General features: G+C 42.6%; 1 protein-coding gene across 4 annotated transcripts in view; it reads right to left on the bottom strand.

The window, feature by feature from the left end:
- EYA2 (EYA transcriptional coactivator and phosphatase 2) overlaps positions 1–23,170 on the bottom strand; it is a 162,953-nt gene that overhangs the window by 17,618 nt on the left and 122,165 nt on the right. For all 4 annotated transcript variants that reach the window (XM_048496798.1, XM_048496797.1, XM_048496796.1 and 1 more), the window contains exons 10-11: positions 11,620–11,709; positions 164–222 (exon numbers count right to left, since the gene is read on the bottom strand). In XM_048496798.1, coding sequence (XP_048352755.1) covers positions 164–222; positions 11,620–11,709 — 149 coding nt within the window. The remainder of the gene's footprint in view (positions 1–163; positions 223–11,619; positions 11,710–23,170) is intronic.

The raw sequence follows: 23,170 nt of genomic DNA, 5'->3' as shown, positions 1-23,170 counted from the left end.
CTTATAGTATAATGAAGCAGCTGTTATGTCCCAATGTGGCTTTTCCTTTAAGTGACAGCAGGAATTCCCGCCACAGGCCTGAATGAATTCCGCTTGCTGTCTTCCAGAGATTAATATATACAATCTGCTTGCCTCAACCATCGCAGAACACAGAGTGCCTTACCTTAAATCTTGCCCATTGTCATCTGATGACACATCATCTATGTGTATCTGGTCACAATCCTGAAAACCATTTCCAAAAATAATCAGACAGGAAGTGAGAACTGCTTTGTAAAAAAGCAACAGAGATTTTGTGCAACAGAACCTAAGCTAAGGGAAGATTTCCCAGCAATTTCTGGTCAATTACAGTAATCAGATTACAAGTGAAATTTCAGATACTACATTCCCAGAACATGAACATTATGTGCTTAAACAGACGATGAATGAGGTCACTTGTACAATTCTTTATTCACCTGAGGGGAATTTGTTTTTTTACTCTATGGAGGCAGTGATAGAAACACATAAAGAAACATTATTGTCTTTCAACAGGAAACCATTGTTAATAGTTCATAAGCCCAAACCTGTAACCTCTCTAGTTTAAAGAACAGGAAGTGCTAAACAAAACCAACATCCACAATTGTATACTACAGTAATAAACCAAAACTTATTACAATAGATCCCTTGCCGAGTGTTCTGAGATGCCAACCGTAATGGTGGCAGCTATGTATGAAAAGCTGTTCAAACTGAAGAAATCTGAATTAGTGATTGTGAGTACACAATCTGGTGGTGGCAGTTATTTCACAATTAACACAATACAAAAAATATGATTTCATATATCAGCTCATTACCAAGAGAAGTTTGCCATAAGGTACAGTTCTGTTTGCAGTGAGCATTTCTAGGGATAAAGCTCACTGCTCGAGATGTAATTTCTAACCTCTAATGGACTCAAAAAGATCACTGTATCAATTGCACTGGTTGGCTATTTGCTTCCAGGCTAGGGTTGCCAACCTCCAGGCGGTGGCTGGTGATCTCCAAAAGAGAGAGATCCGTTCACCTGAAGAAAATGGTTTTTTGGGAGGTGGACTTTATGACATTATATTCCATTGAAGTCCCTTTCCTTACCAAATTCTACTCTCCTCAGGCTCCATCTCCAAAATCTCCAGGTATTTCTCAACCTGGAGCTGGTAACCCTATTCCAGGCCCAGTTCCTACTGCTGGTTGTCACTGTTACAGCTGTCATTGGCTTAGGATGCACATAACCCTCAAATATCATTTCCCAGTAGGACTACAGTAAGTCCATTCCTCTGGCATGGTCTAGCAAGAGTAGGTGAGGCAGGCGCCTTCACTTGTTGCATTCAGGAAGGTGTGTTCTATCCCAGAGGGCATTTGGTGGAGGATATGTTGGCGTAGCTGAGTTTTAACTCTATGTTTTAATTCTGTACTGGTTTTAACTTGTTGGGCACGTGTGATGTTCTGTGTCCTGAAGCTTCTGCTGTTTGTTAGCCAACCTAAGTTTGCAGAGATAAGATGGGACATAAATATTTGTAGTGAATAAAATAAATTAGAAGAATGTAAGAAAATTGGGAGCAATTGTCCTACAAGCAATACCTCAATGTTCCACAAACAAGAAATTGTTTCTTTTTTACTTTGTTGACTTCTCAAGATGTCTTTGGGGATTCTAATTTTGCTTTGTGAGGTGCAACAGAAGTTGTCACAGGAAGGCATAAATTTCCTTGGTATACTAATACACACACACAAACTATGAAGTGTTTAAAAGTCAAAATACAATTTAATATAATAGACTTAGAGTTTGGCTTCTAAGAAATATGTTCTCTAAACCTTACCTTCCAATTTCTTTATTGTCTGAATGAAAGAGGCCCCTAACCTCAGAATCTTTACAAATGTTATTTTAACGGTTTCTTTATTTGGGTTGATATTTCCAATTCCTAAAAAAGTTAGGAAGATTCCTTCTGTGACCCTTGCGGGCAGACACAAAAATGTATTCTGTCTGCAAAACATATACCAAATTGGTAAACTAAATGGGCAAAGTTGTACATTGGAAAGGTTTTTATCATTAATTTTATAACATGTTTACCGAGTCAAAGTGTCCCACCCTATCATCCTAAATAGTTCATCAATGTGGTATAGTGTGTAGAGCCTTGTATATGAAGGACGGATTAACATTCTGGTTTAGCCTGATGAAGTTCACTTCAAAACCTCGAACTTATCCCTGTGGTTCTGTTCAGTTTGTTCTTGTGCTCATATGGAAAATCTGAAGGCTCAAACTCACTGTTTGAAAAATACGACTGCTAATCTCTGATTAAGTCAGGTAAATATGACAGGATTTTGCAAAGCCTGAAGATGGGGGAAAGGTCATCACATAGTGGCAGAGAGTATCCTTTCTTCAAATAAAGCCTTCAGTCTAATCCTCCACATTTCCAGTTAATGGGAAAGACTCCACACTTCCCAGGACCCTCAACTGCAGCTGCTTTTGAAAGTGGGGGCAGTGCTAAGATAAGGGTCTCATTTCATAAAAGGCAGCTTTATAAGACATATTAGTAGGGTTTTACCTTTCAATGTGTACTGAGAACCCTTTAGTTTATTTAATAGTAGAAAAAATTGGTTGAATTGTTTGAAATTACCTCAGTTCTGGTATGATACTGTGACAAATGTTAAGAATGATTTTACTATGAATATTAAAATATGTAAAAACTCACACTTCCCTGGTTGACAGCTCTCTAGGCATACTGTGTAAAGCCATCTATAACAGGGTGGTGTGAACGCTTCTCTAAATGCCAAACTACATTTTCTATCAATGTGACAGGGCTACTGTGCTCTTCAATGTCTCCAGGTATTTTACTGGATAGTCTGATGCATACATTTTTGATACTTGAAATGTAAATGCAGATGAGATTTGTATCACAGAAAATGTAAAAGTCAGACAGAAATTCTGTGAATCTCTAGAACACTTGTATTGCTCAATAAACAACTGCAGAAATCTGATTCAGATTAGGGTATGAAGGGGAGAAGGGGTAAACTCTTTTCCCTCATGAAATATTCCAGATGTCAGCTGTTCTCCCCCACCCCACAGTGATATTTGCCCCACTGGGAGGAATCATGCAGGTTGCTACCTGTATGTTTCTTCCTACCAAAAACCAGCAACTTGGGAAAGGGTGTTTTTAAGATGCAGAAAATGGGGAGAGGTGAAAGGGTTAAAGCCCCCCCCCCCCAGGGTCTGGAGGTTCAAAGAGAATCCCCCATCACCCATTGCAGCTATCTATATATATAAAAAGCTATCCGTGTATTTGTTGATGACAGTATACCTCAGTAACTGCTGGGCCAATTCCTCTGAAAATTCCCAGCCACTATAGCCAGCCAGGCGAGAGTGTTTTTAGATGTTCACATACCTGAAATTTCACACCTGGCCCAGGTAAAACACCTTTTTCCTGGTGCTCCCTGGTGAAGGACATGAAGCGGCCTGTGTGTAACTGTCACCCTTAGAATGTTCGTGCTGCTTAGAATGTTCACTCAGATGGCCAGATATGAGCAGTGAAAACAGCACATAGGCAGTAACTCGAGTGGAAGGGAAACACATAAACACACATACACACAAGGGAGAGGGGAGGGAGGGAGAGGGAGGGGTGGCATGCAAGGGAAGAGAGGGAGGGAGAGGAAAGGGACGGAGGGGGAGGCATGCAAGGGAAGAGAAGTGAGAGAGGGGAGAGAGTGAGGGGTGGCATGCAAGGGAGGGGAGGCAGGGGGCCCAGCATTTTGATATGACCCACCCACCCTAGCGGAGGAAAAGGGAAGGGAAGGGAAGGAGGGGCAGCATGCAAGGGAAGAGAAGTGAGGGAGGGAAGAGAGTGAGGGGCGACATGCATGGGATGGGAGGGAGGGGCCAGGCACCCTAGATTCCCTGAATACTGTGGTTACAGTTAAGAAAACCAGGCACATATTACTCAGGAGTAAGCTCGGTACAGCAACTGTGACATACTTTGAATGGCTGCGTCACACCCCTCAGAGGGTTTCCTCAGAAGCGACACCCATTGCCACCAACCAAACTTACTCCCAGGTAAAGGATCATGACCAGCCAGCCTAGATGTGTGGGAGAGGTGCCTTTCCATTCCCCCCCCCCCAAGGAATGCGGGCACACACATCACTGACATCGCACAGTATCAGGCTGCGTGTTTGCATGAGCACATACTGCTGGCCTCCGCAATTGATTTGCTGCTACTGTTCCTTTCCCATTTCACAATAAGCCACAGCAACGCGTGGCCGGGCCCCGCTAGTTTAACAATAAAAAGAAGACTGGGGGTCCATTCATGTGTACATTTAAAGGTGTATCTGTTTCAGCACCATTTAAAAACAATTGTCTGAAAAATATGACAAAATAATGTTACAGATGAGGATACTGCTTTAGTTGAATTATGTATGTTCGAAGGGAGACTTCCTATAGACAAAGCTGATGTGCCAATTCCATACTGACAGTTATATCTTTAGTTCCTTCCTTCCTTGGTCAGTTTCAGTCTACATGGCCCGAGAAAGCCAAATTAAAAGCAGCCTTCTGTTAGCATGCTCCTATGCTTTTTCCAAATGATAAAAAAGATTCTCTGCTGTGCACACATGATGTGAAAGCCACGCTGGAATGATATTGTCCGGGCCCACTCAATTTCAGTTGCGTTGCACTGTGCAATTAGGTCAGGGGAAAGGCATTTGTGGAGGGATCTGCTTTTCTCATTTGTGAATGAATTGTTCTGTACGTTAAAGTTTGACAACAGTAGCGATCACATTTCTAACTTAATAAAATACCATGACACTTTGTGAGACGCTACCTCATAGTCCGCCGCCGACCGCCACTATCGTATTACTGGGTGAAACATCGAAAGCAGGACAAGGCAAGAATGTAGCCCATATTTTAGTACAGTGCTTAGTTACCAGACTAATTTTTCATTCTTGCAGATTTTGCTTTTTGAGATCTCGGAGAGTGAAGAAGGGGGATGTGAGCATCTGGGTGGCTGACAAGGAGGTTCCAGCCTTGCTCGACTAAAATTTGGTAATGAGGACATTTGCAAAAGCTGGGCTCCACAATTGATGGGTGGAATCTCATCCCGGTCATGTGGTTCATTAAAAGAGATCTACTCATTTTCCAACAGCTTTTGCTGTGATACTGTAATGTTCAGATAAGTTCCCCACTGACTTTGCTAGATTTGTGTCCAGTAGCACCTCAGAGACCAACCTAATTTTCAGAGTATAAGCTTTCAAAGATCCTTTCATCCTGTATCTGACAAAGGGAGCTTTGCCTCTCCAAAGCGTATACCCCCAAAATATTGTTGCCTCTTGAGTTTGTTCCACAGAATAGTTGGACCTTCTTTGTTGTAGAATGCTCCACATGGGTCCCAGTGTTTACCTAGCATTGCTCTCCCCATCTGTTTGAAAGTCATCCAGTCAGTGACGAAGGGAGAGAAAACTGTGCCCGGGGCATAAACTGCGTGCGTACCCCATCCTGCCCCCAACATGTGACTGCAATGGCAGTGCCTGGGGTGAGCCGCCCCAGATGTCCCCATTGCAGCTACGTCTCTGCATTCAGTGAACTATAAATGCTCTTGTATCGAAGTACCATGTTCAACAATGCATAAAACAATGGTTTTGACAAAGGCAATGCATAAAAATGAACGATAATACCCATATTCGTGTAGGACTATATTTTAATGCGAAAGCATACAATTTTCTCAAAATTGTACTATCCTCTTTCTGCAGAACAGGGTATAGTGGACTGAACTCTAACTGTTTTACTACAGACCAACATGGCTACCCTCTGAAACCATGTACTTTGGTGATCAAATGTAAATTGATGTAAATTAGCCCAAATACGACAGAATATACTCAGGGAAAATTCAGGCTGTTATGGATTGTAGAAGGAAGATTTAGAAAGTTATCAATAACTAAACAGTAACTTAAAGCTTTTAATGTTCCTCCTCTTGAAAGAATTCATAACAAAATACTATGGAAATTGTCAATTTTCTGGCATGTTCCCAATGGTGCCCTCTTACATTATGGATCAACGTGATTCTCCCCGTTTGTTTTTTGATCTTATAGCAACTATAGGAGGTACAGCAGAGATAGAGATAGAGACAGAGAGGATTGTGTAACCATCAGTTACACAATCCTCACAACGTCTCTGTAGCCCTCAGAGAGTGCCAATGGGGAAAAGGCATCCAGGGAATTTAATGATAGTGGGGATTCGAACCTACACCTAGCCTAATATTCTAACCACTACCACGGCGGGAGGGATTGGACATGGGTGTGTGATGTCAGAACCCCGAAGTAATAATGGGTAGCTCTAGGAGTCACTGGAAACTCTATGACAAAACATTGCTTTTTAAAAATACCTCCCCCCGCCACTTGGAGCGGCACTGGGTAACAGAGTTGGCAAGCTTCACTACATCGCTCTGGCACTCCGTGTAAACATTGTCTAACTGTCGCTACTAATTTGATTCAATTATGGCAAACTGACTTTATTTGCAGAATCCTCTGCTGTTGCAATCCCACAGACAGAGGGATACTGTTACACAGTCAGGAGCAAAACATGTCATAGCATGCATAGGCATGATAAGGTCAGACTTGGTGGAATCTATTACAAACAGAACTGTCCTGACCCAATAAGGAGAGACATCACACTTCCCTGCAACTCCTGGTTTCTTCCCATCACTTTTGCATACGGGACAGATTTGATTTTTGTATGCCTGTCTGGATGAAAGCAGTCTTGCTCATCATTCTTATACCACTTGGGGGTGCTCCTGCACACTTTCAACCATGGCAGACCAAGCTGTATAGATCTCTCTTTCCACTTTCTTCCAGACTCTCTTCCCTGGAATCTATTTCTCTGCATTTCCTTGGGCCGAATAACCTGAGGCACAGGAGATCTGTGACCTCCCCCTCACCTTTCAATTGAAATGCCTAAAATGCAGCTGCACAGGGATGGTTGGCTATTTATCAGGAGCATAATTGAAGAGTCCTTCAAATTTGATGACCTTTAAGGCCTTACGCGGCATGGGGCCCTCATACCTACGGGACCGCATCACCCCTTATGCGTTCGGCAACGGCAGAGCTGCTGGTGACCCCGGGCCCCGCAATGATACGGCTGGCCTGGACCCAGGCCAAAGCCTTTACGGCTCTGGCCCCTGCCTGGTGGAATGCTCTACCTCCAGCTGTCCGGGCCCTGCGGGACCTTGGTGAGTTCCGCAGGGCCTGCAAGACGGAGCTATTCCACCGGGCTTTTGGAGAGGCCGGCCGTGGTCCTACTGCCCCCCACCGAATCTGAGGCTGCCTGTCTCCCATCTTTTATTTTTGGTTGGGCCTGATCCATTGATAACATCGCGGGCCCTACCTTTCTCCTCCCTTCCTTGGCCTTGGTTCGGGCGCCTGTTTTAAATAATTTTCGTTTTAAAATACTTAGTTATTTAATCTATTGCTGCATAGGTTTTAAGGGATTAAGTTTTTATATGCTGATCCGTTGATTTGTTGATTTGATTTGTTGATTTGCTATTCGTTGGAACAGCCATGTTGTGAGCCGCCTCGATCCCCTTCGGGGTTGAGGCGGCCTATAAGTTTAATAAATAAATAAATAAATAAATAAAATTTCCAGATGCACCATTTTTATCGTGTGCCTTTTCAGCTGCATTTCTTCTTGCAAGGAGAAAAAGGACAGGGGATGCAAAGCCAATGGAAGGACCATTTTAATTAGAAAAATAGCCTGCAGGGAAAGGATTAGACACCCTTCCCTTTCTACCATTCCCTCTTCCAATTAAATTTCCAGTTCCAAAGTCTACTCATGCGCCTCACACGGCTTGTCTGCTCTGCCTGCCTGCCCTGACACTTCCAAGTGGCACTTGCCCCACCCCATGTGGGTAGCCGGGGGGGGGGGGGACCTGGCAACCCTACCTCACCTATTTCCCTGCATTTCTTCAGGGATGATAAGGTGTCTGAGAGGCATGAACAATCCTTCCCTTTTTAGATTAAAGCAAGTATCATTAGGAAAGAAAGTGAGTACATAGATAGGTAGGTATATCAGTACTTAAAAACACCAGAAGCAAAGGCCAAGAGCATGCTAACCTCATGGACGATGGGCTCCACCCAAACACAGGATTTGCATTCACCAATACTGCTGCTGCAGGGAATGCAAATGTGAATCACTCCCTGGACTGAAAACCCCCACCTGCAATACTATAGTATCAACCACACCTTTGCATAGCAAGTTCCACCCAAACACTTACTGATTGGTTCCCCACCCGGGGACATGAAAATTTATACCCCACTAAAACATTCCCTTCTCACTGGACACAGCGTGTAACAGACTTCTCTCTGTGATACACCTCTGAAGATGCCAGCCACAGATGCAGGCGAAACAAGATCCACCAGACCACGGCCACACAGCCCGGAAAACCCACCGCAACCAATATTCTCTGTGGGTTTTTTTGGTATCCCCTCAGGCCTGCAATTCTCCTGTGTAGACCTCTAATTTGCTCACCACCACCATCACCACTTTTTCACACCTGAGGCATTAAGGAGCAAAAATAAAAATGGCCTACACATAATGAAGCACTAGGAATTTCCCTAATCTCTATGGTGAAGACCACAGACTAGGGGAGGCAATATAGACCATCACATAGAAGTGATATCATATCTTCTTCAAATTTGACCTCTCTAGGCACTACTGCCAAATTCTCCTGGCACTTTCCAAAGTGGTATTAGGAACCCTTCATATCAGTACTGTGCCACAAGAGGGATTTTACCAGATGTTTATAGTGATATAACTACTATTTTTTTTATTTTTAAAGCTACCAAAAAGTCACTGTTGGCAGCAGAAGGATGAAACTTGGCGTGCAGACCTACTCTGTGATCTTTCCTGAAAGACAGGAGCAAAGTAGGTTTGAGAAGCATCGGAACAAACCAGGAGAATAATTGGAAAGGGACCATATGGAAGACTATGATGAAGGGCTGAAAAAAAAAGTTCTGAGAGGCAGAGTGGAACAATTCACTTTTGTGGAAGACACTACAATACAGGTCTGCTGAATCAAAGAAAGGGCTAAAAGAAAGCAATGTCTGAGAGTTAGTGCCTTTTCTTTGTACTAAGGGTGTTCGATATTTGGTGAGGAGTCTGCAGTGGCAGGTAATCCAGTACACTCTTGGGGAGCAAGCCAAAAAAGGCAATAACTCACAGGCAAACTAGAACTGTCTAAACATTCCTCAAACAGACACATATTTACTTTGCATAAATGCCACTTCTGACACATGCACACAAGTCTGACTCTAATCATTATCTTGGGTTTGTTTAAGCGAACACCACCTCGAGCAGTAACTGGAGATAAAGCTCTTCTTTTTCACCTGTATCAGCTTCCTAGACACAGACAAGAACATTTCAAGCTAGCCCAAACTCCCTATGCGGCAGGGTAAACAAATCACATTTTTGGCTCTGTACTGTAATTGCAGACTTGGTGTTGGGGGTGATAGTTAGCCATTTTTGTTGGGGATACTAATTTGCTACATGCCTGTCATCCATGGAAAAGGGCAGAATTCAGATTTCAGAATGGCTATTAAGTGCACACACCAGATTTCAAGAAACCAAGTTTCTAGTCCACAAGACTACAGACAAAAGATTTAAAATAGGGTGGCTATGTCTGCTATAGAATGGTTTGCAGACACCTGTTTACACCGCTCCCTACCCATCAGCCGTATCTCATCATGGCCTTTCTTTCTGTTTTTGAAATTAGAACAGTTTCCTTACTGGAGAGTCAGCATGGTGTAGTGGTTAAGAGTGGTGGATTCTTATCTGGTAAACAGAACTTGTTTCCCCACTCCTACACATGAAGCCTGCTGGGTGACCTTGGGCAAGTCACAGTCCTTTTAGAACAGAAAACCACATGCTGAAAAACACATTTTTAAAAACTAGTTTTTTAGCAAGCTGAACACGGATTTTAAAGGGGTTTCTTTGGCTCACAGGATTTTAGCAATGTACTTCAGCACCACATTAACAAACCACAACAGAAATTCCTTCAAATTTAGACCTTTGTATGCCAAAAATTTTACATGAGGGTACTTTTTCAGGATTCCCTTCCATGGGGGCTTGTTGCTTTCTGACTGCATGACCTTCACAAACACCAGGAAAAATAAGTGCTTTCTCTTTTTAACTCTTGGGCTTGGCTGGAACCTAGGAGTGGGACATCTGTCCGGGTGAAACCACTATGTTACAAAGTTATTTGGACAAAGTTATTTAGATCCTCTGAAGATGCCAGCCACAGATGCCACAGATGTCAGGAGAAAATGCTACTAGAACATGGCCATACAGCCTGGAAACCACACAACACCCCAGTGATTCTGGCTGTGAAAGCCTTCAACAATACATTGTATTAATCTGCTTCTCCAGCAGGAAAGCTAGATCCTGTATAACTCCAGGCTTTTAACTGAGTCAGTAAGGGTAAAGGAAACGAGCCTCACAAAATTAAAATTATGATATTGTTGAAGGCTTTCACAGCCTGGAAAACCCACCAGAACCAAAATTATGATATGTTTACATGTAACACTGGTTCTACAAAGCTTCTGAAATCTTTTTTTTAAAGTCACCCAAACAGGTTACAAGGTAATTGATATGGTTTAAGCTCAAAACAGCCACATTAACCAAATCCCTGATGTTGCATTCCTTGGAAAAAGGCTTAGATGTTTGTTTGAGTGAAGTTTTTAAATGGTGCAAAAATTTGTTTACAAAGTTATTGTGTTCATAAAATCTTGCATGTCATTTTCATTTTGATGCAAAACACATTCAGCATAATGATGAGGTAGGATTAAAATAATTAAAAACTAAGTAGCAAATCCCAGGAAAAATAGAATTTACTATTAAACTTATAGCCCCATCCAAAGCGGGGGAGGGCTAGTGGAAGTGGCACACCCTCACACTGGCACGTTTACGCTACCCAGGGCACTTACCCCAGCAGAGGGACAGGCAGGCCACCAGCCAGCCACCCCACAGCTCTGCTGCAGAACCTGGAAGTTCAGGCCTACTTGGACACCAGTGTGGAAGGGGGCAAGGCTGGGCATTCCCTGAGGTGGAGCCAACTACCGGGATTGAGGGTTGGTTGCACAGCATATTGGCCCTCAGATGTATGCCTGCCTTTTGGTGGTGTACGTCCATTCCGCTATATGGGGCTTTTTGGCTGTGGGGAGCTCCTGGGCTTTTCACTGCTCCCCACACCACTGAAAAGCCCCTCTAGAGGTGGAAGGGGGCACAGTATCAGCACCGTGGCCCACCGCCTCCAGATTGGATTGGGGCTGTTAATGGGGGAAGAGACTCAAAATTAGTACTATAATCTGTCCTTCACCCTCAAATAATATTCACAGTATAAAGACATATGCAAGACAGCTTTGGCTATGTTTTGAAGACAATCTCATACATTTACATTGCAGTCCTAAACAGAGTTTGTACTCTCTTAAGTCCACTGAAGTCAGGGAGTTTAGAAATGTACAACTGTTTAGGATTAAACTGATACTTTACTCACTAACAACAACAGCATATTGGGGCTCCAAGTTTCCCCAATGGGCACAGGTGAATGAAAAGAAAGATATAAAATGAAGTCACCTATTACTTACCTCTAGGTCGTTAAAGAACAAGTATGTATCTGCAAGGTTGAAGATCATTTCTTCCATCATAAGGCCTAACCTGACAGATGTAGTAGTATCCTGTTACAAAGAAAACATACCCACTGTTTAAATGATTGTCTGTCCACAATTATTGGCTGTCCAGATGATATCTAGTAAAATATTATGATATTGGTTGTAATTTTTGAAGAGAATTCCTTAGAAAAAGGCTTCATTCTTAATCAGATATATGTATGTATGTATGTATGTATGTATGTATGTATGTATGTATGTATGTATGTATGTATGTATGTATGTATGTATGTATGTATTTATTATTTGATTTAATATACCGCCCTATCCCCGAAGGGCTCAGGGCGGTGAACAATAGAATATCATATATAAAAATATACATATAAGTTAAAAACAATTACATTCTAAAACAATGTCCCACAAAAACCCATATGCAACCCTCCTAGGAGCAAAATAGTGGATCCCGATGATGTTGGGGACCCCTGTAGAGCAAGGGGGGGCGGAGGTATTCTCAGCGGCTGGTCTCTCTAAAGGCCCGGTGGAACAACTCGGTCTTACAGGCCCTGCGGAACTCTCCAAGGTCCCGTAGGGCCTGGATAGCTGGTGGTAGAGTGTTCCACCAGGCAGGGGCCAGAGCTGTAAAGGCCCTGGGCCGAGTGGAGGCCAGCCGCGTCATTGAGGGGCCAGGGACCTCCAGTAAATTGGCCTCTGCTGAACGCAGAGGTCGAACTGGGACATATGGGGTAATGTGGTCCTGAAGGTACGAGGGTCCCAGGCCGCGTAAGGCCTTAAAGGTCAATACCCACACCTTGAAGATGATTTGGAATCATATATGCTTATACAACATTGACTAATGACTTTGATTAATTAATCTGGCTTCTGTGATGGCCATAGGATGGAGACAGCTCTGGTCACCCTTATGGATGTCCTCCGGAGACCCCTAGATCAAGGTGGATCAGCGCTGCTGATACTTCTGGATCTGCAAGCAGCGTTTGACTTGGTTGATTATGGCCAAATGCCTTGCTGGCATGGGAACACAGGGGACCACACTGAAATAGCTGTGCTCCTTTCACCAAAATGGGGGACAGGGGGTAGCAATCAGTGAGAGAACTTCTGCACACCCATACTCTTGACCTTCAAGAATTTGGGTATGCTCCTGGATGCCTCCCTGACAATGAAGGCCCAGATAGCAAGTACTACTTGGGTGGCATTTTTCCACCTCCACAAGGTGAAGCAGTTGGTGCCCTATCTTTCCCAGACTGATCTAACCACTGTGATCCATGCAATAGTCACATCACCTCTAGGCTAGACTACTGCAATTTGCTCTATGCAAGGCTACCCTTGTGTCAGCTCTGGAAACTCCAGTTAGTCTAAAAAGCAACAGCGAGGGACCTTATGCAATCCTCCTGATGGATGCATACTCAACCTGTAGCTCTCTCAGTTGCACTGGCTTCATGAAACACCAAATCAGATTCAAGGTTCTTATACTAATGTATAAAGCTCTAAATAGTCTGGGACCAGCATATAAACATACATGAATGTCTCTACCCCAAAGATTGCTCCGTTCAGTGAACATCAACTTATTGGTGACCCCGACCCAAAGGAAGTCCAGCTGGCCTCAACCAGGGCCAGGGCTTTTTTGACCCTGGCCCCAGCCTGGTGGAATGCTCTGTCTGAGGAAACCAGAGCACTGAGCAACCTTATGCTATTCCACAGGCCCTGTAAAACAGAGCTGTTCCACCAGGTATACGGTTGAGGCAGCTATGGTTAACCATGTAGGCCTCCCCCTTCAATCTGATTCCACTCTCAATGTTTGATTGCAATGCTATTATTAGTCCAGAGTGATTATTGCTTGTTTAAATTACAACAAATTGGGTATGTAATTGCCGCTGGGATTTATTTAAGATTTATTGTTAAGGTTAGTATATGTTTTAAAATGTTTTATGTATATGATGTGAGCTGTCCTGAGTCCAAAAGGGGAGGGGCAGCATGTTAAAATTCAATAAAAAAATAAAATAAAAGCCCATTTTGGGGGAAAAAAGCAGATCCATTCAGATCCTTAGCTATACAAGCCATACGCATATAAAAATAATCTCCTAACTATTTGGCCTTCAGATCTAATTTTTTTTTTAATGCCGAGGTCCACTTTTAGTTCTAAGTGTTTTGCCCAATTAAACTAAAGAGGGTTTTGTAACGTACATTCTTCCATAGGATTCAACCCCATAAATTTTCATCTCTCCTTTCTCAATCTTGATTTCCCAAGAGCCAGTTCATACTTGTAAAGTTATTCACATCTTTATGCTTATGTGCAAAAGTATACATATGAACACAAACTACACATTTTCCCACCCACAACATGCATAGGCTTCTTAAGAATTTGATAAATACTTCATCTCTAAGCAAAACATGTCAAGTTTCATCTTCCCAATTCAATCAGAAGGCATCTCATGGTGAGCAAATTGTGTTTAACAGTAGCAGCGAGAAATTCCAAAACCTGCCATATCAATCTTGTCACAAGATCTGGTCATGCATAAACTTCACAAATGCATCATACTGTTCTGTAGTCTGAATTTCTTCATACTCTTCACAAATTTTCTCTTCATGTTCTTTGAATAAGTGTTTACAAATCAACCCAACTTGTCTGAGAGTAGAGGGGCTGTTCTTTCTTCAAAACCTGCCATACTCATTCACTTCCAACCAGAGGCGTAGCAAGAGGGGAAAGCGCCCGATGCACTGGTGCTTCCTCTGCCCCCGTCCCGCCATGCCCCCACAGGGGTGTGCGCCCAGTGCATCGTGTACCCCCCGTGCTCCCTTGGAGCTCCACCTCTGCTTCCAACCCTTTCCCAGCACCACTAACTAGCCTTCAACTGAATGCTCAGTCTTCTTCCCACCACAAGTCTTTTCAGAGCACTTAGAATGACCAAGGAAATAATTGTGTAAACATGACTTCATTTCCTCTGGGTTTTTTTTCTAGCTATCACAATCTTATCCCTGCAGTCACGAGGGCTAAAAACTTTTCTATCTAAACAGCAATTGGAGTTCGGTTAATAGAACAGGAGCCCCTTTCAGCTGTGGTGCAAACAGGGGTGAAAGTCCTAATTCTTTCCCCCAGAAAAAAAAGGATATCGAAGACATAGAAAAAGTGCAGAGAAGGGCAACGAGGATGATTGAGGGACTGGAGCACCTTATGAGGAGAGGCTGCAGCATTTGGGACTCTTCAGTTTGGAGAGGAGACGTCTGAGGGGGGATATGATTGAAGTCTATAAAATTATGCATTGGGTAGAAAATGTTGACAGAGAGAAATTTTTCTCTCTTTCCACAATACTAGAACCAGGGGTCATACATTGAAAATGCTGGGGGGAAGAATTAGGACTAATAAAAGGAAACATTTCTTCATGCAACGCGTGATTGGTGTTTGGAATATGCTGCCGCAGGAGGTGGTGATGACCACTAACCTGGATAGCTTTAAAAAGGGCTTGAACAGATTTATGGAGGAGAAGTCGATCTATGGCTACCAATCTTGATCCTCCTTGATCTGAGACGGCAAATGCCTTAGCAGACCAGGTGCTTGGGAACAGCAGCAGCAGCAGCAGCAGCAGAAGGCCATTGCTTTCACATCCTGCATGTGAGCTCCCAAAGGTATCTGGTGGGCCACTGCGAGTAGCAGAGTGCTGGACTAAATGGACTCTGGTCTGATCCAGCAGGCTTGTTCTTATGTTCTTATGTCTGTGGGTGAGCTCTGCTGCTTTGATTTTGTGTGATTGTATGTGTATTATTTTTCCTTTCATAAAACTATTAAACCGCCTTGAGCCCTTTTGGGGTAGGGCGGTTTACCAAATTGAATAAATAAATAAATAAATAAAAACTTTATTTGCTCTCCTGTGGATTTCTTGCTTAAATAACTCTCCATAAAAGTGGACAACAAAGATTCCAAGCTTGCCCAACCCCTCACTAAGTCAACGGTCTGCTTTTGCTAATTCCCCAGCTCTAAAAGGGACAGACCCCCACAATTTTGGGTAGCAAAGTGAGACATAAAGTCTGTAGTCTTTCTTGGCCAAAGGAAACTCGCTTCTCAGTACTTCCAAATTAAAACAAAAGCTTCATATCAGTATGTCGACTGTTAGATCAGTAAGCTTCATTTCCATTAGCTTCATACCGGACCTGCTCTGGGGAGCTTTTTATTTTAATTTCCTTTTGCTTTTCCAGTTAGTCTTTAGGTCCCAGCACACTGCTCTTTATAATTTATTATATCACTGCAGGCACAGCTATCAAAATGTTCTTGTAAATTTATTTTAAGTCGTCTCTATTGAATTTAGTTTGATTTTGTAGCGTAACCTTTTGCCGTTGGAATAAATATATTTACAAGGGAATTCTGCCATACTGAGGGTAAGAAGGGGGAGAAGATGGTGTGTAATACATAATTAGTAGCTCAAATTAAAATTCAACATTTAATGCCAATAAAATCCCTGGTATCACTTAGCACCTGGTATCACTGAATGTGTCCGTATCCCTATCCATACGCCACCCCATTCAAAAACCAAGCAAACACCCTTAGAATGGCTCAGAAATTCTACTTATTCTCTACAGACATTTCCTAGGGCCCAAAGAATTCTGGTAGCAGTATCTAACAGCCAAATTAGATGTTACAGTAAATGTTGAATGTGATTTATGACACTCTGGCCCTTTCTGCATGGGTGGAATAGAGCAGCCCAGGGACGGCAAAAACGCCGTCCCTGGGGAAGCGTTCACACAGGAGGCACTGCTGCTTCACAGCAGCGCTGTCCTGGCTGCCCTGGCTGCCCTGGAGCGGTGTGAAACCGCCACTTTAAACCTCACGCATTGAGCGAGGTTTTTTAAAAGTGCCGTCTTCCCGCCAGCGCAGTGTGAACCGAACTGCTGGGAAGACACCATTTCCCCCTTTCCCTCCACTCACCGTCCCGTCCAACGTCGCTCTGGAGGGCTGGGGAACATGCCCATACTGCCCTCCGACCTCCAGGGGTCAGAGGCAGCGTGAGCGTGTCCCTCCAACACTCCAGAGCAGCGCTGGACAGGACGGTAAGTGGAGGGAGCCGACGGAGAGGCGGCTCTGTGCAGAGCCACCTCTCCATCTGGGGAGAAAGTTGGGGCTGCTCAAACGCTGCTGTGCGAGAAGTCCTTGAGCCTCCACCGGCACAATTCATGCCGGTGGAGAGGCGTTTCCGTGTATGTGTGCGGAAACAGTCTCTGTAATGGCTAGCAGAGATCATCTCCATCCTGATGCTCCCAACTTCCCCATGATGAAATCCTATGATCCCATGGAGATACTTTATACTCGATCAGACCATTGTTCTGTCAAGATCAGTACTGCTCTAACTGTCAGCAACTCTTCAGGCAGAGATCAATCACATCTGCTGCAATTTGGTCCTTTTAATTGGAGATGTAGGGGATTGGAACCGGGGAATGGTAAATGCTCTACCACTGAGCCACAGCCACTCCTCTGCCAAAGCAATCCAAGGAACTGGGCAGACCACGATGAAGTTATTAAGATCTACTTAGAATGACAGAAAGTAAACTAAACATGTGACTGCAATTGTTTATTTAAATTACAATTTAAATTGTGCATTTAAATTACAATGTCTCCCTTTATCGTAGGGAGGGAGGGATTTTATATTATTGGAACGCTGGACGCCAACTAACCTACATCTTGAATCTTAAATTAAATTAAAATCTGGGCCTATATCTGATAAATGTATTAGGAGATTTTATTGCTGCTTTTAAATGTTATTTTAAATGCTATTTAATTGTACTGTTTTACATGTTGTACACCGCCCAGAGCCCTTCGGGGATGGGGCGGTATAAAAATCTAATAAAATAATAATAATAATAATAAATAAATAATAATAAATACTTTGTCCCATTCAGTTACGGAAACAAAAGCCAACTAACTCAATTGGCTTTAACAAACAATTAGACAAATCCATGGTGGGCAGGGTCCATTGATGACTATTAGCCATGATGACTAAATGGAACCTGCATGTTCAGATACAGGAACACTGAATACTATAGGAACAACAATAGGGCAAGGCTTTGGCCTATATCCCAACTTGTAGGCTACTGATTGGGGCTTTTGGCCTGCTTAAAACATGATGCTGTTTTTTATTCTTGTGAACCACCCTGAGTACAGTTTCCCTGTGGAAAATCAGCATATAATTTACCTATATACATAAAATATACACAGGGACAGAGAAGCTTGTACTAAAAGCACAAGGCATGGGTACATTTTGGTACAAAAAACTGCACTTGTTTATTGGGTCAAAGCATTTGCCCCCCAATCTCATCACATTTGCCTCACATCATGTGTGAATGATCCCTCTTGGAATCACTATCCAGAAAGGAGCTCTGGAAGAAGCGATGTATTTCATGGGAACATTATATTCTTCATAGTCATGGGGCCAGTTTTGCTTGGGAAACCAGGAGTCAATTAGAGGGCAGTTGTATATGGGTTTAGCAGCTGTACTGACATTGTCTCCTCAGCATCCACCTTGTGAGGAAAGTTAGGCTAAGAGAGAGTGACAGGGCCATAGTCACCAAGTGAGCTCTCATGACAGAGCTGAGGTTTAAACTTTGCTGTCTCTGACTGTAGTCGGAAGAATAACCTATGTCAGTTCCTAAGAGCCATCAAGTGGTCCCAGAAAGATTCCTTGCCAGGTTCCTCTGCCCACTGCTCAGGCTAACTCAAGCATCATGTGGAAGAAAATTGCAGGATGTTCTCAGTTCCATAAACCCTGGGATACCCAAGCCCCCAAGTTTCCCACTCCTTGCTGCTCCACATATGGTATGCAAGCATGTGTCAGTGTGCATAATTTCAGAATGGGCTTATGGATAATTAGAGGTGTGGACCTGGGAGGGAGGGACACCAGTGAAGACCACTGCCTGGTTTCCCAAAATAAAACACTCTTTAGACTGCTGAATCCATGGCTTTTTGGTTTATTTCTTTTTAAAGACAAACATTTGCTTATGCTTGTTTTAAAGTGTACACTAAAGCACACAATGTGTTTTTTTACCACCTGCAGCTACTCCAGTTTTTGTTGGCTGGGTTTTTGCATCCAGTTACCTTCCCCTTTGTAGCTCCAGCAGAAATTGTAAAAGGAAGTAAGAGAGTCTGACTTATCTTTGGCAATCGTTCAAGCCCAAGTCACTCTTTCTTACCTCCCTTTCTGGTTCCAAATCACTCACAGTTCCAGACAAATGTCTTCACCAGCAAACTGTTAAGACTTGTATGCCATTAAGTGAAGGGGCAGGATTGAAGTACCCTTCCATTTTTACCCCTGTGCCAACGCATCTGACATTCCAAATGTTTGTGTAATGTATTTGTACATCTCTTAGCTTTGCTTAAAAAAAAAAAACAGGGTTGAAAAAATAATAAATCCTCCCCCATCATCTATTCTTTGATTAAAACAATCAGACTTTCTACACTCCTGCCAAGTACTTGCTTATGCAGTTAACAAATAATGACTTTTCCACCAGGAAGAAAGCATTAATTAAGCATATTTGTCAGACTTCTATTCTGGGGGGAGGGAGGTTATCTTCTGGAAGTGTCAGCCAGAGGTGAAAGGCAGATTAGTGCTCAATTGAGAGCCTTCCAAGTTAAATCACCTCTTTGTGGTTAGCTGTTAATAATGAAGTTGTCACTAAAGAAAGAATTTAATGGTTTTAATTTGGTTTAATTACTTGGAAACGCTTGGAAATGCAGACCAGTTTGTTTGCTTGTATTAACTAGAAAAAAGAAGCCGCGCCTGTCATAGAAGAAAGGCAGAGCCTCATGTCTGGGCGAGGAGGATAAGTTCTAATCAACAATATAAAACACTCTGTAATACACCAGCAAGTCAAAATGGCACCAATCTCCAAATGTTTTGCCCTTTTTTAATTAAAAATTGAGTTGTTTATGTGAATACATAACTCATAAATTGGTCTATTCTATACACATCTACTCTGATCACCAGTATTATTCATAGTAAAAACTCCACTTATTAAATCCACAACCAGGAGCACCCAATACCAGCAAGAGTTAGATGCCAAACATAACTTCACTGGAACTTTTTTTTAAAAAAAGGAAATGACTTTAAGATCTTCCACAGCCCAGCAGGAAACGTTATTTATTTTCAGTGAATTGTGATTTCTTACTCATTTCTATTTCATAGGTACATTACAAAGTTTTTTTAATGCAAATTATATACAAGAGAAAGCAGTAATCGGCAAATTCTCCCCCAGCAAACATGTGGGGCCAAATTGTTTTGGCATGTCAGGTAAAAAAAGGGGGATCTTCCACTGCCTGAAAGACCAGCCTGCTACTCCTGCCTTCTCATCTACACAGTGGGAGACTGGAGAAAATGCCTCACATGTGTGAGCCTTATTACTTAGTATGGAGTGTCTGACAGGAGAACATTGTATCCAGTGGTAGGATTCAAATAATTTAACAAGTGGTTCCGATGGTGGGATTCAACTGGTTGTTAACAACCAGTTCTGCTGAAGTGGTGCGAACCTGCTGAATCCCACCACCAATTGTATCTCTTTCCCTCTTGAACCCCACTATAAAAAGGGGATAGGATTCTGGTGAATCACAGAATCATAATGCTGGAGGTTACAGAATTAAAGATGACACTGCTCAGGTGGATGTGGTTATTTATGGAGTAAGAAAGAGCAGAAGGTCCAGATATGGTTGGGGATCATCCAAGTAAGCTTTCTGAAGCTAAGTAGGTCTGGATCTCGACAGTTCCTGGATAGGAATCACCCATGCCTTCAATAATGGATGAAAGGTGGGATTTAAAAGAAACAATAAAAAGTTCAGGTGACCTGAGCATCTAAAAGATTCTAATTAGTCTGTTGTTAGCAGTGCATGCTTAGTAGTTGCTCTATCAGCAGGGGTTATAATTTCCTCCAATACTGTCCTGCCACAAGAGCCCTGGTCAGTGAACTACCTATTTTTTCAAAAGTTACACAAATACTGGACAGAAACACCAGGTTCCTTGCACAGCTCTAATAAGTGATAGGTCTAAAATGGCAGTCTTTTAAAATTGCCTATGGTGACTGAATGCTTTTATTATTTAACCCAAAAGGGCACTGAATACAAAATTTAAGCTCCAGAAGGTTAAAAAAAAATTCTACTTCCTCAGAAAATCCTTCCCAAATTGTATTCATCTTGAGTTAATCCACCTTCAACTGAGTGAATTAGGCTGTATTTGTTTTGAAAATCTATTTCATAGAATTCCAAAGGACTGTGCTTTTCTTATTCTGCCTTACCCCGTTCTTTCTAAGCGGGTTGCTTGCTAGTAGGCCATGGAGGGTTTCTTAATGTCCCAAGTTGCCCTGCACATATAAGTAACAAAATGTAAATAAACACAGCTGAATCAGGAAGAAGATGGAAGGTTTTCTCATTAAAGAAATAAAATAAACAGATGTCCTTAAGCACTTTGGCTTATGTTTGTCAAAGGAATGGAGAACTCTTAGATGTCTGAACAGCAGCAGTGGCCATACATACATATTAGGCCAATTCTCAAACAAAGCAAGAAATACATGCCACTCTGAATTAGCTAATAGAGCTCAAAGGGGAAGTGTGTATTTCATTTGAACCCTAGCAACAAGAATCGCAGCAAACCAAACAGACGGACCTGGACCTCCAGGTAATAAAAACAAGTTTTTACCCCTTTATGGAGATGAGAGTTATGAAAGGCAGACCTGATCATTAAAATCATGAATCATCATTAGAATAGCCTCTCTGTCCCACTTCAAATAAGCTACTGATTCAAAGGGGTGGGGGGAGCTATTATACATTAAAGATCCTTGTGGTAGAAGCCAATGTTTAGGGGTTTTGCCCTCCAATTTGTCATCTATCTAGTGTATTTTCACCCTGATCTTCCTCCAAGGATCTCTGGGCACTGTGTAGAATTGCCCGAAACTCTACAGTGAAATCATATTCCTAGGGGGGAACTCTAGCTCTCCAGAAGACAATAGAAGAAAGAACTTATAAGAACATCACCAGCGGCAATTGCATGATATCACTTCCAGAAAAACCCAAACGTAAAATCAGTCCTCTCTAGGAATTGTTGAAAACTATGGTTTACCATGGAGTTTCTCGAGATTCCTAGAAAAGTGTAACCACTTCTGGGTTTTCCTAGAAGTGATATTATGCAATTGTCACTGCAGCGATCTGACAACCGATCTAGGGATCAACAGCCTTTTATTTATTTTTAAACATTTTTTTACAAAACATAATAACATAACAACAAAGAATGGAAAAGAGCACAAGAAAAAGAATAATAGAGAAAGCAAAGTTTCTGGAGAGGCTAGGACTAGAGTCTGTCTGCTCTAAAGCCAGAAATTGCTCCTTTCGCTAATGTGTGCCAGAGTTCCCGAAGGCTTATCTGTTCAAAGCAGCATCTTTCCAGAAATCTACAGCCTTTTAGAAGGACTGTCAATTCGGGGGGGGGGGGGGGGGGTGAGTTTTCCACAAACCTATTCTGGATCAGTTGAATAAATAGTCAAACATGTGAATCTATGGAGGTGGTTGACGGCAACATGCCCAACAGTTTCTGAATGGACAGTATGGACTGAAATCTCCATATCATGAACCAAATGGCTTCTGCCCTAGTGCGAGAGAGGTTTGCCCTGGTCACAAGCAAGTCCAGGGATGCCCCAATAAAGTCTATTCACTGTGACAGAGACTGAAGGCTTTTCATAATTATGAGGCCTAGGTTCTCCAATGTAGTAATGGTGAGTTAGATTTGCTATGTCAGAGTTTCTCTGGATTGTGTTGTCAGAAGCCAACAATCAAGATAGGGGAAGATTGTAGTGCCCCTATCTGCCAAAAGTCCACCATGGTCATGCATTTCATAAGCATCCTTAGAGCAGTAGTCAGTTCAAGAGGGAGGACTGCATACTCAAATGCTGGACTCCCACATAGGTATCGATGGCTGTTCTCATGGATAGAGATGTGAAAGTAGGTATCCTTGAGGTCGATGACATGCCTGTGGGGACAAGAGTGGAATAATGTCGGACAGGGAGAGAGTGTGACACTTACTCACCCTCAGGTGCTTATCAAGGGTTTGCAAGTCCTGTTTTCCTCTCCCTTTCTTATCGATTAGGAAACAATGGCGGACACCTTTTCAAAAGGGATTGAACTTCCTCTAATAGCAACAGTGGTGGTTTAGTGGAGGAAAATTCTGATAGTGAGAAGCTTGGCAATGAGACAAACTCCAAGCTATAACCAATTATTATTATTCAGAGAACTCAGGAATCAGAACTGACTGTTTCCCAAAGAAACAGAAAACAGGACAAACTGTCAACAAATATACCATCATATAGTCATGCAGTCTGCCCTTTCCCTTTGGTGGGGATGGAATTAGGGGACTAATTAGGGGACTAATTAGACTTCCTGCTCTTTTGAGACTTCCTGCTCTATATTGCTTAGAGTGGCAGATAAACCGCTTGAATTGAGGTGCCAGACTCTAAGAGGAATGACTTTGCCCCTAGTGGGCAGAGGTATGGTATTCCA

Source organism: Sphaerodactylus townsendi, linkage group LG05 (genome assembly GCF_021028975.2).
Source record: "Sphaerodactylus townsendi isolate TG3544 linkage group LG05, MPM_Stown_v2.3, whole genome shotgun sequence".
Classification (NCBI taxonomy): domain Eukaryota; kingdom Metazoa; phylum Chordata; class Lepidosauria; order Squamata; family Sphaerodactylidae; genus Sphaerodactylus; species Sphaerodactylus townsendi.
This window is presented reverse-complemented; position numbering and strand designations above follow the sequence as displayed.